General features: G+C 33.8%; 1 protein-coding gene across 4 annotated transcripts in view; it reads left to right on the forward strand.

Annotated features, from left to right (window-relative positions):
• Positions 1–17,378, forward strand: part of VCAN (versican) — a 134,515-nt gene that overhangs the window by 9,500 nt on the left and 107,637 nt on the right. For all 4 annotated transcript variants that reach the window (XM_031967202.1, XM_031967215.1, XM_023496088.2 and 1 more), the window contains exons 2-4: positions 3,163–3,238; positions 11,372–11,749; positions 16,618–16,792. In XM_031967202.1, the coding sequence (XP_031823062.1) occupies positions 3,169–3,238; positions 11,372–11,749; positions 16,618–16,792 (623 nt within the window). In that variant the 5' untranslated portion in view covers positions 3,163–3,168. The remainder of the gene's footprint in view (positions 1–3,162; positions 3,239–11,371; positions 11,750–16,617; positions 16,793–17,378) is intronic.

Raw genomic sequence — 17,378 nt, forward strand, 5'->3', positions numbered from 1 at the left:
CATGGTTACTTACAATTGCAATATTAAGTCTTCCCTCAGTTTTTTTGAGCTATGCCTTCTCTCCTCTGGCATCATCATCACTACATTGTCCTATCTGTTGCCTCAAGAAGGCATCTTCTCCTATCTCTAGATGACCTCCAAGGTCCTGTATCATTCCAAATCTATGATCCCCAAATCCAACTGTTCTGGATATCCATCGTTCTCCCCTTTAGAGTCCTCTAGATTCTAGGAGAGGAAGTACAAGTATTCTCCCCTAGTTTGGTCAGTAGTTACAACTCTGTCCTTCAAAATGTACAGCTCTGGCAATATCCATGAATCTCCTGAGGTACTCTACTTTCAGGAGAAACTTAAGATTTCCTTTTAGTTCCTCAGCTGGTTAGCAGCAATAGCTGTGTCTTTCAGAATGCTCAGCTTTAATAATTCTGGGTGTCAGATTAGACATCTCCCCTTTGTCTTCAAACCAGTGAGCTTTGTATGCTTACAGACAACTCACCCAGGAAGTGGAGTTTGTGTCCCCTATAGAGAAGAGCATGAGAGGGACATTGATGCTATTTGCATATAGGGTAACTATAAACTCACCCCACTCCTAATGAATTTCCTGCCTTCAAAATTAAAGTTCACCATCTCTTCCCAAGGGAATATCTCCTGATGTTCCTATGGTTTTCCTGTCATCATTCCAGGAGAGCTATGACTTCTCCTTCCAAGGGGATTACAACCAGTTAATTTATACTTTCCCATAAGAGGAGACCCTTGTTCCTTTCCACTCATGAGTCATCAATAAAGGATTCACATCTCAGAGGCCCTCCTCTGAATAGTTTAACATTAAGTGAGATCCAGCTGTCTGTTATCACTGGACTACTAAAAGACACCCCCACTATTCCCCATGTCCTAAACATCTGGTTGGAATTTTCCAAATCCCTTGTGGCTGAAGGCAGGCCAGTACTAGTCACCAGTTACACAGTAGGTCCCTAAAAGAGCAAGACCACGTTTTCCCAAATAAACTTTAAGGACATCATAACTCAGAATTCTCTCTTCATCTACCATTGTGAGTTATAGGTTCTTGGGTTTTTTTTGTTGCTTCTTTTAAGAAACCTCATGTTTAAAGAATATGAAATGTTGGACCGGATTTCCTATTTCCCAGGAGTGCTTAAATTATATTCATTCATTCTTTTAACTAACATTTGTTTGCCTAAAGTACAAGATTAATTTCTGGACCAAACAAATCCTCTGACCAGAATATTCCCATAATAAATTCAGGACATTTTGAGTATTTTATTCTAACAGAGTCATGAATAAGAGATATGACCTAAGAGAGAGTTTAGAGAATATTTAATCCAACTATTTTATTTCATAGATGAGGGAATTGAGGCCCAGAGGGGTCAAATTAGTGACATAACCAGAAATAAAAAAAGAACAGATTGGATCTCTCTCCTGTATCCCACTGCCCTTTTAATATTATTTCAACAGAGTTCATTAATGATATCAATCACTTGAGGAATATTGATAATGGATACCATAGAAATAAGTATCTAGAGGCACAGTGAATAAAGCATCGTGCTTGGATGCAGGAATACCTGAATGTAAATCCAGCACCAAATACTTACTAGTTATGTGGCTCTGGGAAAGTTACTTAACATGTTTTATCTCAGTTTACTCTTCTGTAAAATGAGCTGGAAAAGGAAATGACATCTCCGTCAGTATCTTTGCCAGAAAACCTTGTTAAAAGTAGGTTATTGGACATGACTGAAACAACTCAACAAAAACAAAGCCATAATGATAGGAACTATGTTCTATTTAATCTTAAATTTTAAGGTAGAATCTGAGAAATTAGTATATTATCCATAATCTCCTGCTCTCACATTGGCTGCATGACCCTAGGCAAATCACTTGTATTTTTAGTGCCACAAATAACTCTCTGAAACTTTAAGATGCAAAGTAGCTACTCTACTAAGTATTGCTTAAAGGAGTTTCCTCACCAACCATTCCCCCCATTCTTCTCAGTAGAATCATAGGTCCAGACAAATATTCACACACATACACAAGAAAGGGAAGAATTCATTATGCAATTGGGTTTAAATTTCATTCCAAGAATACCAGGCAATATTAATTCAACAAGCATTTTTTAGACTCCTGATATATATATATATATATATATATATATATATATATATATATATATATATACTGTATATATATGTATAGTACACATATATACTGTATATATATATTCTATACTATACATACTATACTGTGCTAGATGCAGAGGGTACAAGAAGAAAATATAAAGCAAGGAACTTATTCTAATCTTCAGTATTTTAACAATGTTCTCAGGAAGGAGCAGAGGAGGTTGGAATCAAGAACATGACCTTAAAAATAGAGAGTTCAGATTCTGTTCTGCAGTTTACTTTTTGACTTCTAGGTACCAATATCAATTGGCATTGATATTTTCCATCCATTATCTATGTCTTTCTTTGCCAGTCTCTAGACCTCAGAACTACTGAAACAATTCTGGTATACTTATTGCAAATACCAATCTCTTTTGTTAAGGAACAACTTGTGATTTTGGCTATCTAGAAATTAGTTAAAAAAAAAGAAACTAGACCACATCTTATTCTCTGATTTCATAACATATACATGAGATGTGTCACATAGGGAGGAATCAATTTTTCTTTTCCTCAGAAAAGTTTCTATCTCACTTCACTCTCAGTTAATATAAATTATTCTTTTTTTCAACATCTCTATCCTGTTGTCTCCCCCCTCTTCTCTTTATTCATCCATGACCAACTTCCTGATTCCAAAGAGCTTTGTGGTCACCACTCTGTGATCCTGATACCCAGCTGTTCATTGTTTAGGCTGTGGTTTATGTAACTTCTCTGACTAACTGTGGTTGTTCCACAGAACCACATCATCATATATCTTCAGAATTGGTTTAAGAAGGATATTTGATAACTATCGACTTGGATGAGATTGAAATTGATCATTAAGATGTCAAGATAGTGAGCCAAATGATAGTTCCTTCAAATGTAGATTATCCTATTTTCACAAATTCAATTACCATTATGAATTGGGCTTTTGGAAGATTGCTCTTGAATTCCTAATGACTTGCAGCTCTTCACAAACTTGAATACTTTTAATTTACTTTATGTTTTGCTTTGTTTTTAGGTCAAGATGTTATTAAGCATAAAAAATATTTTATGGATATACTCTACGTTGGTTGTAATACATGCTGTACGTGAAGGTGAGTATGGTCAACTTCTGGAGGTGACTGCTAAATATGGAATTTGAGTGCTTGGGAGTGAAATGGGGATGTGGATTTGCTGAAAATAAAGATACATTTTTCATATTTCTGTTGCTTAGAACTTTTAGCTAATAAAGTTAGTTTTTGGATAACACTGGAGTAATAACTATGTTTTTAAGATAAAAAACTTCTCAGGTAAAACATGTTCATTTTCAGCATATTCATAAATTAATTTCAGTCTCATAGCAAATGGTCACTAGAGCTGGAAATGATTTTCTCCATCACTTTCCAAGATAAAATAGCAAACTTTGCAAAAACAGAGTTTGTCATGTAACCAAACAAATTCTCACGTCAAAAAGAAAAGGACAAAGGATGAAATATTGTATAGTTTTAAAATCTAACTTAAGAAAACCATTATTTCCTATTTAACTTCTCACTTTCCACATCCTTCATTAAACACTCATCAGACCAGACATTATATAGGTATATTAAAAATAGATAAAGAGAAGGCAGGCAACCACATTTTTACTTAAGAGACTGTATAATTTAAGTATATATATATCCTAGCTTTAACTAAGCTATATATCCTAGATTTATTTTTAACTGGTAAACCAGAAATTTTGACAGGTAAAGGAATTGTGGTTCTAGTTACCTTAACATTTACATAGTACTTTAAGGTTTTCAAAACATTTTATATACATTCTCTTTTGAACCTCCCAACAACCCTATAAATAGTATAAATGTCATTGTTCTCATTTTATATGTGGGAAACTAAGACTTGAAGAAATAAAGTGATTCATTGATGCTACTAAGTGACAGAGTTGGGATAAAAAAAAAAAAAGGTTCTGATTAGAATCTATTTGTAAAGCTATTGACCCTCACTAGTCTGCCCCTTTGATGTGAACATATCACCTGAATTCATTGTTTGCTTTTTTTTAATTATAGCTTTTTATTTACAAGATATATGCATGGGTAATTTTTTGGCATTGACAATTGCAAAACCTTTTGTTCCAACTTTCCCCCTCCTTCCCTCCACCCCCTTCCCCTAGATGGCAGGTTGACCAATACATGTTAAATATGTTAAAGTATAAGTTTTTTTTCCTTTATTTTTATTTTTATTTAATAGTCTTTTATTTACAGGTTATATGTATGGGTAACTTTACAGCATTGACAATTGCCAAACCTCTTGTTTCAATTTTTCCTCTCTTTCCCCCCACCCCCTCCCCCAGATGGCAGGATGACCAGTAGATGTTAAATATATTAAAATATAAATTAGATACACAATAAGTATACATGACCAAACCGTTATTTTGCTATACAAAAGAATCGGACTCTGAAATATTGACAATTAGCCTGTGAAGGAAATCCAAAATGCAGGTGGGCAAAAATGTAGGGATTGGGAATTCAATGTAATTGTTTTTAGTCAACTCCCAGAGTTCTTTTGCTGGGCATAGCTGGCTCAATTCATTACTGCTCTATTGGAACTGATTTGGTTCATCTCATTGCTGAGGATGGCCACATCCATCAGAATTGATCATCATATAGTATTGTTGTTGAAGTATATAATGATCTCCTGGTCCTGCTCATTTCACTCAGCATCAGTTCGTGTAAGTGTCTCCAGGCCTTTCTGAAATCATCCTGCTGGTCATTTCTTACAGAACAATAATATTCCATAATATTCATATACCACAATTTATTCAGTCATTCTCCAATTGATGGGCATCCACTCAGTTTCCAGTTTCTGACCACTACAAAAGGGGCTGCCACAAACATTCCTGCCCATACAGGTCCCTTTCCCTTCTTTAAGATCTCTTTGAAATCTTATAATATGAATAAGCCCAGTAATAACACTGCAAGGTCAAAAGATATGCACAGTTTGATAACTTTTTGAGCATAGTTCCAAATTGATCCCCAGAATGGCTGGATGTATTCACAACCTGAATTTATTGTTATAGCTGAATATCAAATATTAGTAATACCAGTGCCATTACTGATAATCACAATGATAGTAATCGTAATAATTCTGTTAAACCCATTGTCCAATCTTCTTTTATTTTGATGCTTAAGTTGATAGAGATTAGAACCCAAAGAAAGTATGACTCAAAAGTTCTACTCTGTTCAATTTTAGTGGTAGCATGATTTACTACACCAACCTCCACTTCTGAGTGACAGCAAAAATTAAAGAGAGATTTAGGATTTGGAGTTTTTTGGGAAGCTGACTGATCTTGTGGGCTTTGTTAGCTGGGAGAAAAAGCAGCTGTGACCTGACCCTCTGCCTGTTACCTAGTGTCAGGGGAATGTGTCTGACCTTCCTTTCTGAAGGACCTACACTCTGTTGAAACTCAGGCATCAGGGTTGTGTCAGTGATAACAGGTCCCGCCCACTCCTGTACATTCATTCAGATACTTCAGATAACTTGTGAAACCAAAGATGAAATGGAAAAATTTGAGATGTTAGCCTAAGTTGGTCTGGGTTCAGAGGTGAGCTCAGAGACACTTAATAGTCTATTAACAAATAGTCCAGGAGCTGTTTAATAAGTTGCAAGGGATCAAATAAAAATGAAGCTCACAGAAAGAGAATGTGGGTGAGAAGAAAGCAGGAAGACAAGGATTTTTGACATGATCACAAGATTAGATGATGTAAGGGTATGATATAAAAGCAATTGAGGTTGATATTATGCCATAGTAATGATATTTGGAATAGGGGTTTATACATGTGATTTCACTGGTAATTTCTGGGTGAAAGTGGGTCTTTTGCCAATGTAAGTTGGCACCTTCTTTGCAATTTATACTATCAGAATTGCCCAGGGCACAGAGGTTAAGTAATTCTTCTAGGATCACAGAGCCAGTATGTTTCAGAGGCAAAACTTGAAGCCAGGTTTTATTTTCCTGGCTTCAAGAATGGCTCACTAGACTCTCTGTCCCTCTCTGTTTCTCTCTGTCCCTGTCTCTGTCTCTGTCTCTGTCTCTGTCTCTGTCTCTGTCTGTCTCACCCTCTGTCTCTCTCTCTCTCTGTCTCTCACTCTCTCATTGCTATATATACATAAATATATAGAAAAACACTATGTAGTATATAAAATACTATATTATATATACATAAATATATATTGTATGTATATACACACAATATATATACAAATACAAATGCTATAGAATTCTGCCTTCATTTAAAAACAAAAGAAAGCAATGACCCAAAATCATATGAGCAGTAGTTCCCAGAAGTTATTTTACAATAACATGAACACACAATTTGGGTTTATACAGATAGATAATAGATAACTATCAATTCTTCCTTTGGGTTAATTTCAAGAAAATTTTGTTTCTTCAGTGAAAAAGAATATAAAACATATGAAAAGTATTTGTGTAACACTAGCAAGATATACAACATTAATCTGTGTAGCCAGGTCCAATAGTTCCACACTAGGTTTAACTCTGTTTATTCTAAGGCACTCAAGGGATTAATGACTAAAATTAATGAACACATTGTCTACTGATCATTAACTTTATGTTTACTCATGGAAAACTGTTTGTCCTTATGAGGTTTGTGAACTGACCTAGTAACTGATAATAATAAGAGTTCACTTAAGCTAGTGGAGGACATGGGGGAGTATACCACGGAGAATACCCTACATGTTTGGTCAGAGTAGTAAATTTTCATGTTGTCTGATACTTATGTGTCTAAAGATGAATTTTTTTGAGGAGGGGGGCCCTTTGGTCACATTGTACAGATGGAATTCACATTACTCCATTTGCTGATTTACTGACAGAAATAATAAGTAATTGATCCTTTAGTATTTAAAGCCTGGTTTACATCCCCTTCCTTTACTGCATTAATTTCTATCATAACCATCTGGTGAGAACAGTGAGGTTTTGTTAAAATTTTATTAGAATTTCATTGTCAAAATTTCATAGAAGCTCCTATAGGTAGCTTTTTTTTTTTTACAGTCTATAAACATTATATTCTAAAGAACTAAATTGCCTTCTTAAAATATTGAGATTTAGAGAACTAAGTTTTTGGCTTCAGTACATTACACCAGATTTAATACACAGGAGGCTTGGCCACACAGATATTTATTAACACTGAAGTTAAAATTGGACTCTGAAAGATTACATTCACATCTAACAAAATCTTTTAATTGCCCTATGCCTATAAACTTGTATCAAAATAAATATTTCTTGGCAAATATGCTTTCATTCAACATTCAGTTCCAATGTATTTTGTTTGTTTCATTGGGTTTTTTAAATCATACTGATTTCTACATTGTCAGAAACATCCATTGTTCATTTAGGACCTAACCCTTATCTGGTCCACAAAGACAGACTAGCTTAAAATACTACCACCACCATCAAACTGGATCTGTGATTTCATTAATAGAAGGAGCTATTGATGAAAAATTCCCTTCACCACTGCAGATTGGTGCCAACTCTGCATCTTAGAGATTTAGAAAATTACTTGGGATACTGAGAGCATAAATGACTTGTCCAGGGTCATATGAACAGTGTGTGTGTCAGAGGTTAGATTTGAATCCAGGATTTGGTGGCTCTGAGATCAGTGTTCTATCCACTAATCAACACTGTCTCCAAACAATGGTTGAAATTAAATAAATTAAATTAAATATTTTATTTATTTATTAAATAAATTAAATTAAATATTAAATAAATTAATATTATTATTTATTATTAATAGTAAATTAAATAAATAAACTCATAGTTTATGGATTCAAATAAAGGTATAATAAAACATTTATTAGATACCCACTGCTTTTCATAGCACTATGCTAGATTCTATGAATAATGAAAAGTTAAGTAGCATGGTCCTTATCATCAATGAACTTATAGTTTGATAGATATAGGCTAGTGTGGATACAGATTTAAAGGATAAAAGCTCTTCATTTCAACCCTCTTTTTGGATAAGGGTAGGTAGGGAGAAACAAATATTTAATTCTTTGAAAAAAATAATTAAAATTATTCCTTATGGAAGCAGACCAATATTCAAAATATAAACCAAAAATTTTTATGTCACTTAAGAAACTCCAAAACATCCTTGGATTAAAAAAATTGAAGAACTCTACCTATTTACTTGATGATCAAGATCTCTTTTAAGAAACAAATTAAATCCAGATATAAACATCCCCTGTGAAATACTTGAAGCTACATGCACTTTGCAAGACTGAATTTACTAGGGGAAAAAAGACACTTTGTGATCCTGGCAGGGTTATTTAAACTATCTAGGTTAGTGTTTCCTCATCAGTAAATGAAAAGGGTTTTAAACCAATATGATCATTTTTCCAAACTAAAGTTTTTGCAATTTCAATTTTTTTTATTACTTAAAATGCACAGAACTCTCATCTTGTGTATCTTTTTGTTAGAAAAGAAGGAATTTCATTGAGTCCCTGAAATATCACCAGAAAATTGAAAAATATTCTAATAAAAATAATAAATATTGGGAAATTCCTATTAGTAGATTTTCTTTTTACCTCAAACTTTAGAAGGAATTTCAGGACTAACATTTGCAGAACCAAATGTATGAATCTTCAATTGTTATTTATAGCAAAAGAGAATTTTGGTTTTGAAATAGAAAAAATATTTGATCTGCCATTGCATTTAATATTAAAGCTTATAATATATGATATTTACATAAGACCTTATATACATTATCTTATTTGCATCCCACAATGACCCTGTGAGCTAGATGCTACAAATAGTTATAACCATTTTTAAGTTGAGGAAACTGAGCCCTAATGGGGTTAAATGGCTTGCCCATGGCCAAATAGCTGTAAGTGTCAGGAATGAGATTTTCCTAGATTTTCCTACCAACTGTCCAGCATTCTATACATCTTTGTGAATGGTCCTTCTATAGATCCAAATTTTCACATATATACAAAGAAAGAAGACAGAATGTCATAATAGATGGGTATAACCAATTCCCAGCATTTCTCAAAGATTTCTTGGCCTACAGCTATTCTTTTAGAAGAGAAACTATGCTTGTATTATAACCTTACTTTCTGATTAAAGAACTTGAAAAGAAATATATGATTTCTAATCTAAAGACCATGATTTCTAATTGTAGTAGTTTTTTTTAAAGCAGTTTAAGAAAAATACTGTACCTTGAACTTCGGAGCAAAAAGTCATTTGGAAGAGTATATCTGATTTTGGAAAGAAAGTATGTTTGACATAGTCAGTACATAGAATGATGTCATTGAAACATAGAGAACCATCACTCCAATGTTCCATTCACAAAACTGTCCTCATTAATAAAAAAGAAAATTGTTGAATGTATTATTCCCTCTTGAAATGAACTTAAGTTAGACTATGTTTAAGTTGAATACTCCTCAAATCAAGAAAGTACTTTCCATAAATTGAATAGGCCATTTCAAAGTGAAAATGTTTCCAAAGGATGACACTTCAACAATCCCAAGCATTTCAACCCAAATTTCTTAACTCAGCAGTAAACAACATATATTTCAAAGTTATATTGGATCAGTGATTTTTGTCAGATAAATCTTATATTGGTGAGCCCCTAAATTCTGCTTATTTTTTGATGAACATGTTCCTTAGGGATTGAATTTCAATAATGGGGGTAGGAAGCAATGTTTTCAATTCAATAGAATAAGCATGTATTAAATGCCTAATACAGTAAAGAGGCTGCCCTATGTGCTGGGAATACAAAGAAAGCCGCTTTCTTAAAGGACTTTATATTGTACAGATTGTATGTTAAACCAGTTGGTTTTTATTTTTTTTTAAATACAGAATGAAACATTGTGAAGGGACTAGTATCTTTATTAAATTGTTAAGTGATAAAGCAATGAAGTCATTGGGAATGTGGTACAGAGGGGAAGAGTTCTGATTTGGAGTCAGAAGGCCTCAGTTTCTGATCCTGAAGCATAATACTCATGGGACCTTAGACAAGTGATTAAGTTCTGATTATCAGTGTGTTTAGTATGTAGTAAAGGCTTCATACGTTTATTTTCATTCATTCTGAGACCCTCACTTCCCTATCTATAAAAAAAGATTGGATTAGATGACCTCTAAGGTTTCCTATCACTAGAAAATAATAAAATTACTCCAAGACCAAATTTACTTTGATATATGGAATCTGATTCAGCTTTTAGTCAATAATACTATTAGAAAACACTTTGGACGACAAATATTTGCTAGGCTATCCTAACATATTGACTGAATTCATCCTTCAAATGACTCCAATAGACAACAGAGATAAGATTACTAAGTGCTCCCCCCTTTATAAAACTACTACTCTCAGATATTATGTCAAAACCGACTACAAGAACAGTGAAAAATGGGGATTTAAAATTTTGCATATAACAGAACTCATTGATACATTGCAAATTAAAATTTCAGAGACTAAAATTTTTGAACAGAAATTTATTCTCTATATGCCTATCTTAAAAAAAGTCAGATAACCAGAAGCTGATTTCCCCTAAGAAGAAAAATAAGTGGCAGCATCTTTGCAAAGTGCTTACAGCTGGAGTTGCAGTGATGCCAAAAGCAGGAGCCAAAGAAGGATATTCAAACATTGCATTCTCCCTTGTTCCAGCTTACTAACATGGTCCATTTTACTTTATCCTTTTTTTTCTTCTAGTACCTTTATCATGTCAAAGTTGCCATGATCAAATATTTCATTTTCTTTTAATTTCTTGAAATCTTTTCTGTCTCTACTACTCTTGTGTTAAGTAAGCTCTTCATCTGATGCTTCCCATTTTGACCTCACATTTGCCATAACTTTCTTGAATGCTCTAGTTGCAAGTTCCTTTGTGCACTCAAACACTGAATATCTTATTTTTGCTGCATTTGGCAAACATGAACCTTAAAAAAGCTTTTGGAAATAAATCTTATTTATATACCCTATAAAATCAATGTAATCACTACTCTTACAATGCATTTTTTGAGTACTAGCCTATTTTTCATGCATTTACTTCTGTCATTATTATTCACTATATTTAAAACTGTTGGTGTGTAGCTTTACCCATAATAATATATTATTTTTCTTTTTAGTTTTGCTTTTTCTCAATTTTTCTCTTCTTTTCTTACTTTGGGTTTTTGACTACATATATGTAGAATTTAATTAGATGGTCATTTTTAGCATCTATAATGTGGTTCTCTCTCTTTCCTCTAGTCAAAATGGAGAAAAGTCCTCCTGTAAAGGGATTCCTTTCTGGAAAAGTCATTTTACCTTGTCACTTTTCAACTATGCCCACCTTACCACCCAGTTACAATCCCACAAGTGAATTTCTTCGTATCAAGTGGTCAAAGATTGAAGAGGATAAAAGTGGAAAAGATTTGAAAGAAACTACTGTCATTGTGGCCCAAAATGGGAATATCAAGATAGGTCAGGGCTACAAAGGAAGAGTGTCAGTGCCTACCCATCCAGAGGATGTTGGAGATGCTTCACTTACCATGGTCAAATTGCTTGCAAGTGATGCAGGTCTTTACCGCTGTGATGTCATGTATGGAATTGAAGATACACAAGATACTGTGCCATTGGCAGTGGAAGGTGAGGTTTTTTGCAATGTCTAGGCATTTTTTGATTTAACAACATTGAAAATTAGTATGTTAAATTAGCTATCTTATTCTAGGATAACTCTGGTAATACCAGAAAAAAAAATAGACCCAACATTCTTCTCCAGTTATAAATTGTTACTTATTATGGATAACTTAGCTCCTTCCCTTCCTCCCTTCTTCCCTCCCTCCCTCCTTCCCTTCCTTCCTTCCTTTTTCCTTCTTTGCTTCTTTCCTTTCTTCCCTCCTTCCCTAACTCCCTCCCTCCCTTCTTTTTTTTGCTCCTTCCCTTCCTCCTTCTCTCCCTCCCTCCATCTCTCCCTTTCTCCCTCTCTCCCTCTACCTCTCTTCCTTCCTCCCTCCCTATCTTTGTCACTTACTATCTATGATCTTGGGCCAGACCTTCAGTTCTTATCTATGAAATGAGGAAATTGAGTCAAATTAATTCTAGACTAGCTCTAGATGACTCCTTGAAGCTCTGGAACTGTGATTTAAGATGTTGTTATGTTATATGGGGAAACATTATGGTATAAAAGATCAAACTCTATTCTTGTAATCAGGAAGATTTGAGTTTGAAGCTTATATTTGCCACTTAATAGCTTTATGATGTTATTCAAAATGTAACTTCATAAAACTCTTAAAGACTAAATTTTTCCTGGATTGCAATCCAGGTCCTGGGAGATGAAGAATTCACTCTGCCACAACAAAACAATTAATGTCTTTGACATACATTGCCATAAAATAATAATGATAATAGAATTGACCTCACAGGAATGTTTTGAGGATCAAATGTTGTAAATTATTTTGCAAATTTTAAATATTAACACATTAGATCTTTTATGTAGTGCTCATCTATATTATACCATTTGATTTTCTCTGTAATCCTAACTACATGCTGCAGTGTCTAGCATTATGCCTCCACATAGCAGGAACTCAATAAATATTGAACTTTAATTATATAAAAATAGCTATTGAAGAAAAGGAAAGAAGAAAGTGTCTGAAAAGGTTAATTCATTAATTGTTCCTTCTTGTTTCTCTCAAAGGAAAATTTCCCATGTACCCAGCCATAGTTTGTATATGATTTCAATATTTAAATTAACAAACCAAATAGAAGTAATTCTACTTGCTGGGCCTGTGCTGAATGATAAAACTCTTAGAGAAGATTTTGGCAAATTTTACCCAGTATTATAATACTGAGGCATGTTGTAGCAGATTAATTTTCTCTATCAGTTTTCCTATAAAATATTTAACTTTCAGAAATATATGGGGATATTTATCAAAACTCTTTCTTGTGTTGCCAAAAAGGAAATACTTTGCATTTCAGATGCTGAAAAATATCTTCCTGCACATCCTTTTGCCTACAGATTCACTTGCTTCCTCCCATAATTCTGTTTTTGTGCTTGCCAAAAGCTCACCAATAAACTAGGTCTTTTCTAATGTATTTGCCAGTTAGTGTTTACTTCAAATTAGTCCCAAGTTAGTTGTTTTTTGCTTTATTTTGTTTTGCACAAAGAACAATCTCAAAAGAAGTTTTTCAGGATTAAAGAGCAAACAATGGATTTGTTTCTTTCCCTTCTGAAACAATGAAAATCTTGTATTTAATATCTTTAGCCCCATGGAGTCTTATAATTATTCCAGCCTTTGCAGAGGCCTAAACACACTAATATGTTCTCCATTCATCACATAGACCGTTTTTTTTTTTTTTTGGTCTAATTATCAGTGGTACATAAGAATTCTAAATGTGAAGACATCAAAGCTTAATTTTTAGGTCAGAGTAAGAAGAATAAAGAGTTGCCTAAATTCTTTCTGAGGTCTTAAAATGACTATAGACCTTGTATTGAAACCCTAAAAACAAAAACTTCATAAAATAACTGATATTGTCTGATACTGACATAAAAAAACTTTCTTTGGATAACTTGTATGGAGATGCCTATCTTCTATGTGTCAATAGGAAGGTTTATGCAATGTCATAACATAAGAAACATCATCAAGAGGAAGAGTTCATAATAATAAATGCATTCATGGAATAGAGATGGTCTAACGGTAAGGTTAACTTTGACTGCCCAATATATCTCCTTTTGTCCATGTAAGGCTTTCTGTTGAGGCTGGTCACTGGAGCTTATCAATGGAAATGTAGTGCTATATTAAGTTAGCTGTTGAAATCACATTGTCACATACCATAGATTTAGAGGGCATAAATGATGATCTGATTAAGAAAGCAAACAATACTATAAACAACCAGGTCTAAATGAGGAGAGCCTTATAATCTTCCAAACCACTCTATAAAAGAGAAGGGAGGAAAAAATTGTTAAAATTAAGGAAAATTCAGAGAGAACTACAATAATTATCTAAGGTCATTTTATGAAATTTTGATCCCTTTGATGAATTTCTAATATTAGAAGGTAATAATTCAATGCCTCAATGTTAGCTAACTTGGGAAAACAAAACAATGATTACAGAAGATATAGGTGCCTTATACTAAAAATTTCTCTTTCTGTCTAACTAACATCTGGGTGCCAACAGTGAGAAGCAGATCATTTCCAGGTCCTTGGGAATTCTTAGAAATTGGGAGCTGGAGTGGAGAAATATGAAGTAACCCAATAAATAAGTGTAGGTGCAGTTAGAAGCTCAGTGGTTAGAGCACTGACCCTGTAGCCAGGAAGACCTGAGTTCAAATTTGGCTTCAAATATTTGTTAGCTGTGTGACCCTAAGCATCTCATTTAATATCTATTTGCCTTAATCCAACTGGAGAAGGAAATGAAAAACCACTTTGCTAAGAAAACCCCACGTATAGGATAGTCCGTAGAATCATGAAGAATTAGACACGACTGAAAGACTGAATAACCTGGCAGAGCAAAATGATGATTGATGGAATCTTGTCTGCTTTAAATTCCACTTGTCCCCAGATCCTAATCTCTGTGGATTGTTCAATCTCAGAGAAAAGTCATGTAGAAAAAAGGATTAGGAAAAGTAAAAAACAAAAAACAACACCCCCTTCCAATATTTCTATATCAATTGCCTACTTTAATTTTTCACTGCTGGTTCTGAGTAGGGGTTCTTAGGATGATCAGTATAACTGATAACAGTATAACTAGACAGCAGTATTTTAGGATATCAATATAACTGAACTGGGGGGAGGCATTTACATAATAGCTTTTCTAAGTATCCCTTCCATACCATTAGTTAATGATCGCTAATACCTAATGTTGTCCCATCTTGTTTGGGAGGCTGCTTTACATCTTGGATTTTTGTTTTTGTTTTTTTTTTTCTTTTTAAGTGCTGTTTTGAGCTTGAGAGTTAGTGCCTTGTAATGAATAGAGAGGTAGCCACAAGGATCTAGTTTCAAATTGTATGTGAAAAGCACTCTGACATAGGCTGTGTGACCTTAGGTAAATTATTTAACTTCTTAGTGCCCCAGGCAAATCTCTGAGAGTATAAATTGTAAAGAAATTGCCAATTTGTTATTTGAGAGAATTTTCCTCAGGTGTAATCATTAATCTCTCATATCTTGTGTTTAGCAGAAATCAAAGTGTTAAAGCATCATATATAATTACTATCTAATTAGATATCCAAACATCATCTCATTGATAAATGACTCAATAGGGTCTAATGACAAGTTAGGGAAAACCAAGTTTAAATCAAGCCAACAACTAACATTTATTAAACTCCTACTATGTTACAGTCTATGTGGGCAATAACAATGGTTTGCTTTAGTTAAATGAAATAAGATATGACCTATGTTATAGTTATCCTGTGGGATAACAGTCAAACTTTTAACTTGTATTTATTTGAAGAATCTTATGAAGTTAGTCTTATAGATGACAACTTGCTCTTCTGTATAGGTTAACTCATTATTTGTGCCAGATATATAGTGTGTATCTTACTTTTGTCTATCGCCTCTGTATTCCCATGGAAAGGAAGAAATACATATTGTCGAGGAGACTACTTGTTATGGACATTTCACACCCATTTGCTGAGTCATATCTTAGCAAAATTGTGAATAAGCAAGGGTTTATTGTAGATAAAAAAAAATCCCTTCTCTCAAGGAGTTCAGTGTAATAGGGAGACATTATTTAAATAACTGTACAAACAAGCTGTATATAACATAAACTGGAAATAGGAAAAAAGGAAGCCATTAAAATTAGGAGATATTGGAAAAGGCTTCCTGTAGAAAGTAGGATTTTAATTGGGACCTGAAGAAATCAGGAACAGAAATGAGCAAAGGGAATATTTCAGGCATTAGGGAATAGAAAAAGATGCCTAGAATTGGAGAATGGACTGCTTTGTTTGAAGAATAGCAAAGAGGCTAATGTTGAAGAGCAGTGGAGAGGAGGTGTGAATAGGTAAGAAGATTGGATAGGTCAGGAGGAACAGGGTTTAAAGGGCTTTAAAAATCAAGCAGAGAAAGTGAGGCAAGATAGAGACTATAATTTACTCAGGGCCATGCAGCTAGGAAATTATCTGAGGTTGGATTTGAACTCAGTTCTTCTTGACTCCATGCTTAGATTTTAGCCAACCATCTCATCGTTACACTTCAAAAGATGATGCCTGAAGACGACAGAGCTTAAACTAAAGGAATAAATCTTTAATGGTGGATTTGCAGTGATGGTAGTATTTGAGGATGTTAAATTATACCTTTAGTAAGTAATTTCTAATGGGATTTTCAACTCATCTATGACCTTGCTTTGTTTTTTAATTAGGTTTACCTAAGTATAAGAAATTAAAGTGATAAGGCTGTCCATTATGTATTATCACCATTTAATTAGAAATAAGCATATTACTCCAGTGTGAAATTTAACATATTATGGTGAGAAACTTTAGTGCAGTCTTAACCATTTTATCATATTCTACTGTCTTTACAGGCGTTGTTTTTCATTATCGAGCTGCAACCAGCAGGTATACTCTGAATTTTGAGAAGGCTCAGCAAGCTTGCTTGGAAAATGGTGCTGTAATAGCAAACCCTGAACAACTAAAAGCTGCATATGAAGATGGATTTGAACAATGTGATGCAGGCTGGTTGTCTGACCAAACTGTGAGGTGGGGAATCCAATGTAGACAGTCCAAACTTTAATTATCCAGACATTTGCTGACTCTCCTCCTCCTTCTCCTTCTTCTCTTTCTCTCTCTGTCTCTACTGTCTGTCGGTCTGTCTGTCTCTATCTTTGTCTCGTTCTCTATTTCTCCATCTCTCTCCTTGACTTTAGTTCTTGGAGAAGTTTTAGAGTGTATCTTTAAAGGATGACAAGTGCATATTTAAAATGGGAAATAGCGTTCATGAGGCATCTACATAATTTCATCTAGAACATATTATTCCAGATTAAACTAATTTCCTTTTTATAGGTTATTAAAATGACAGATTTAGAGAATGTTGTTGCTATAATTTTTTGGTTTTAACAAAGCATTCAATACAATCTTTCATGTTATTTTTTGGGAAAAGATGGGTGAAATGAGATAGATGATAGATTTGGGACAGTGATAGTAGTCATTCAGAATCAATATTAAAAAAGATCTTTTCTAATTGCTGTATGAATATGTGTTTTGCTCTAATTATTCTTTTGTTTTGTTTTAAATTATTAAATTGTACAAAGGCCAAGATGGTATGCTTATAAAACATACTAACAGC

Source organism: Sarcophilus harrisii, chromosome 1 (genome assembly GCF_902635505.1).
Source record: "Sarcophilus harrisii chromosome 1, mSarHar1.11, whole genome shotgun sequence".
NCBI lineage: Eukaryota > Metazoa > Chordata > Mammalia > Dasyuromorphia > Dasyuridae > Sarcophilus > Sarcophilus harrisii.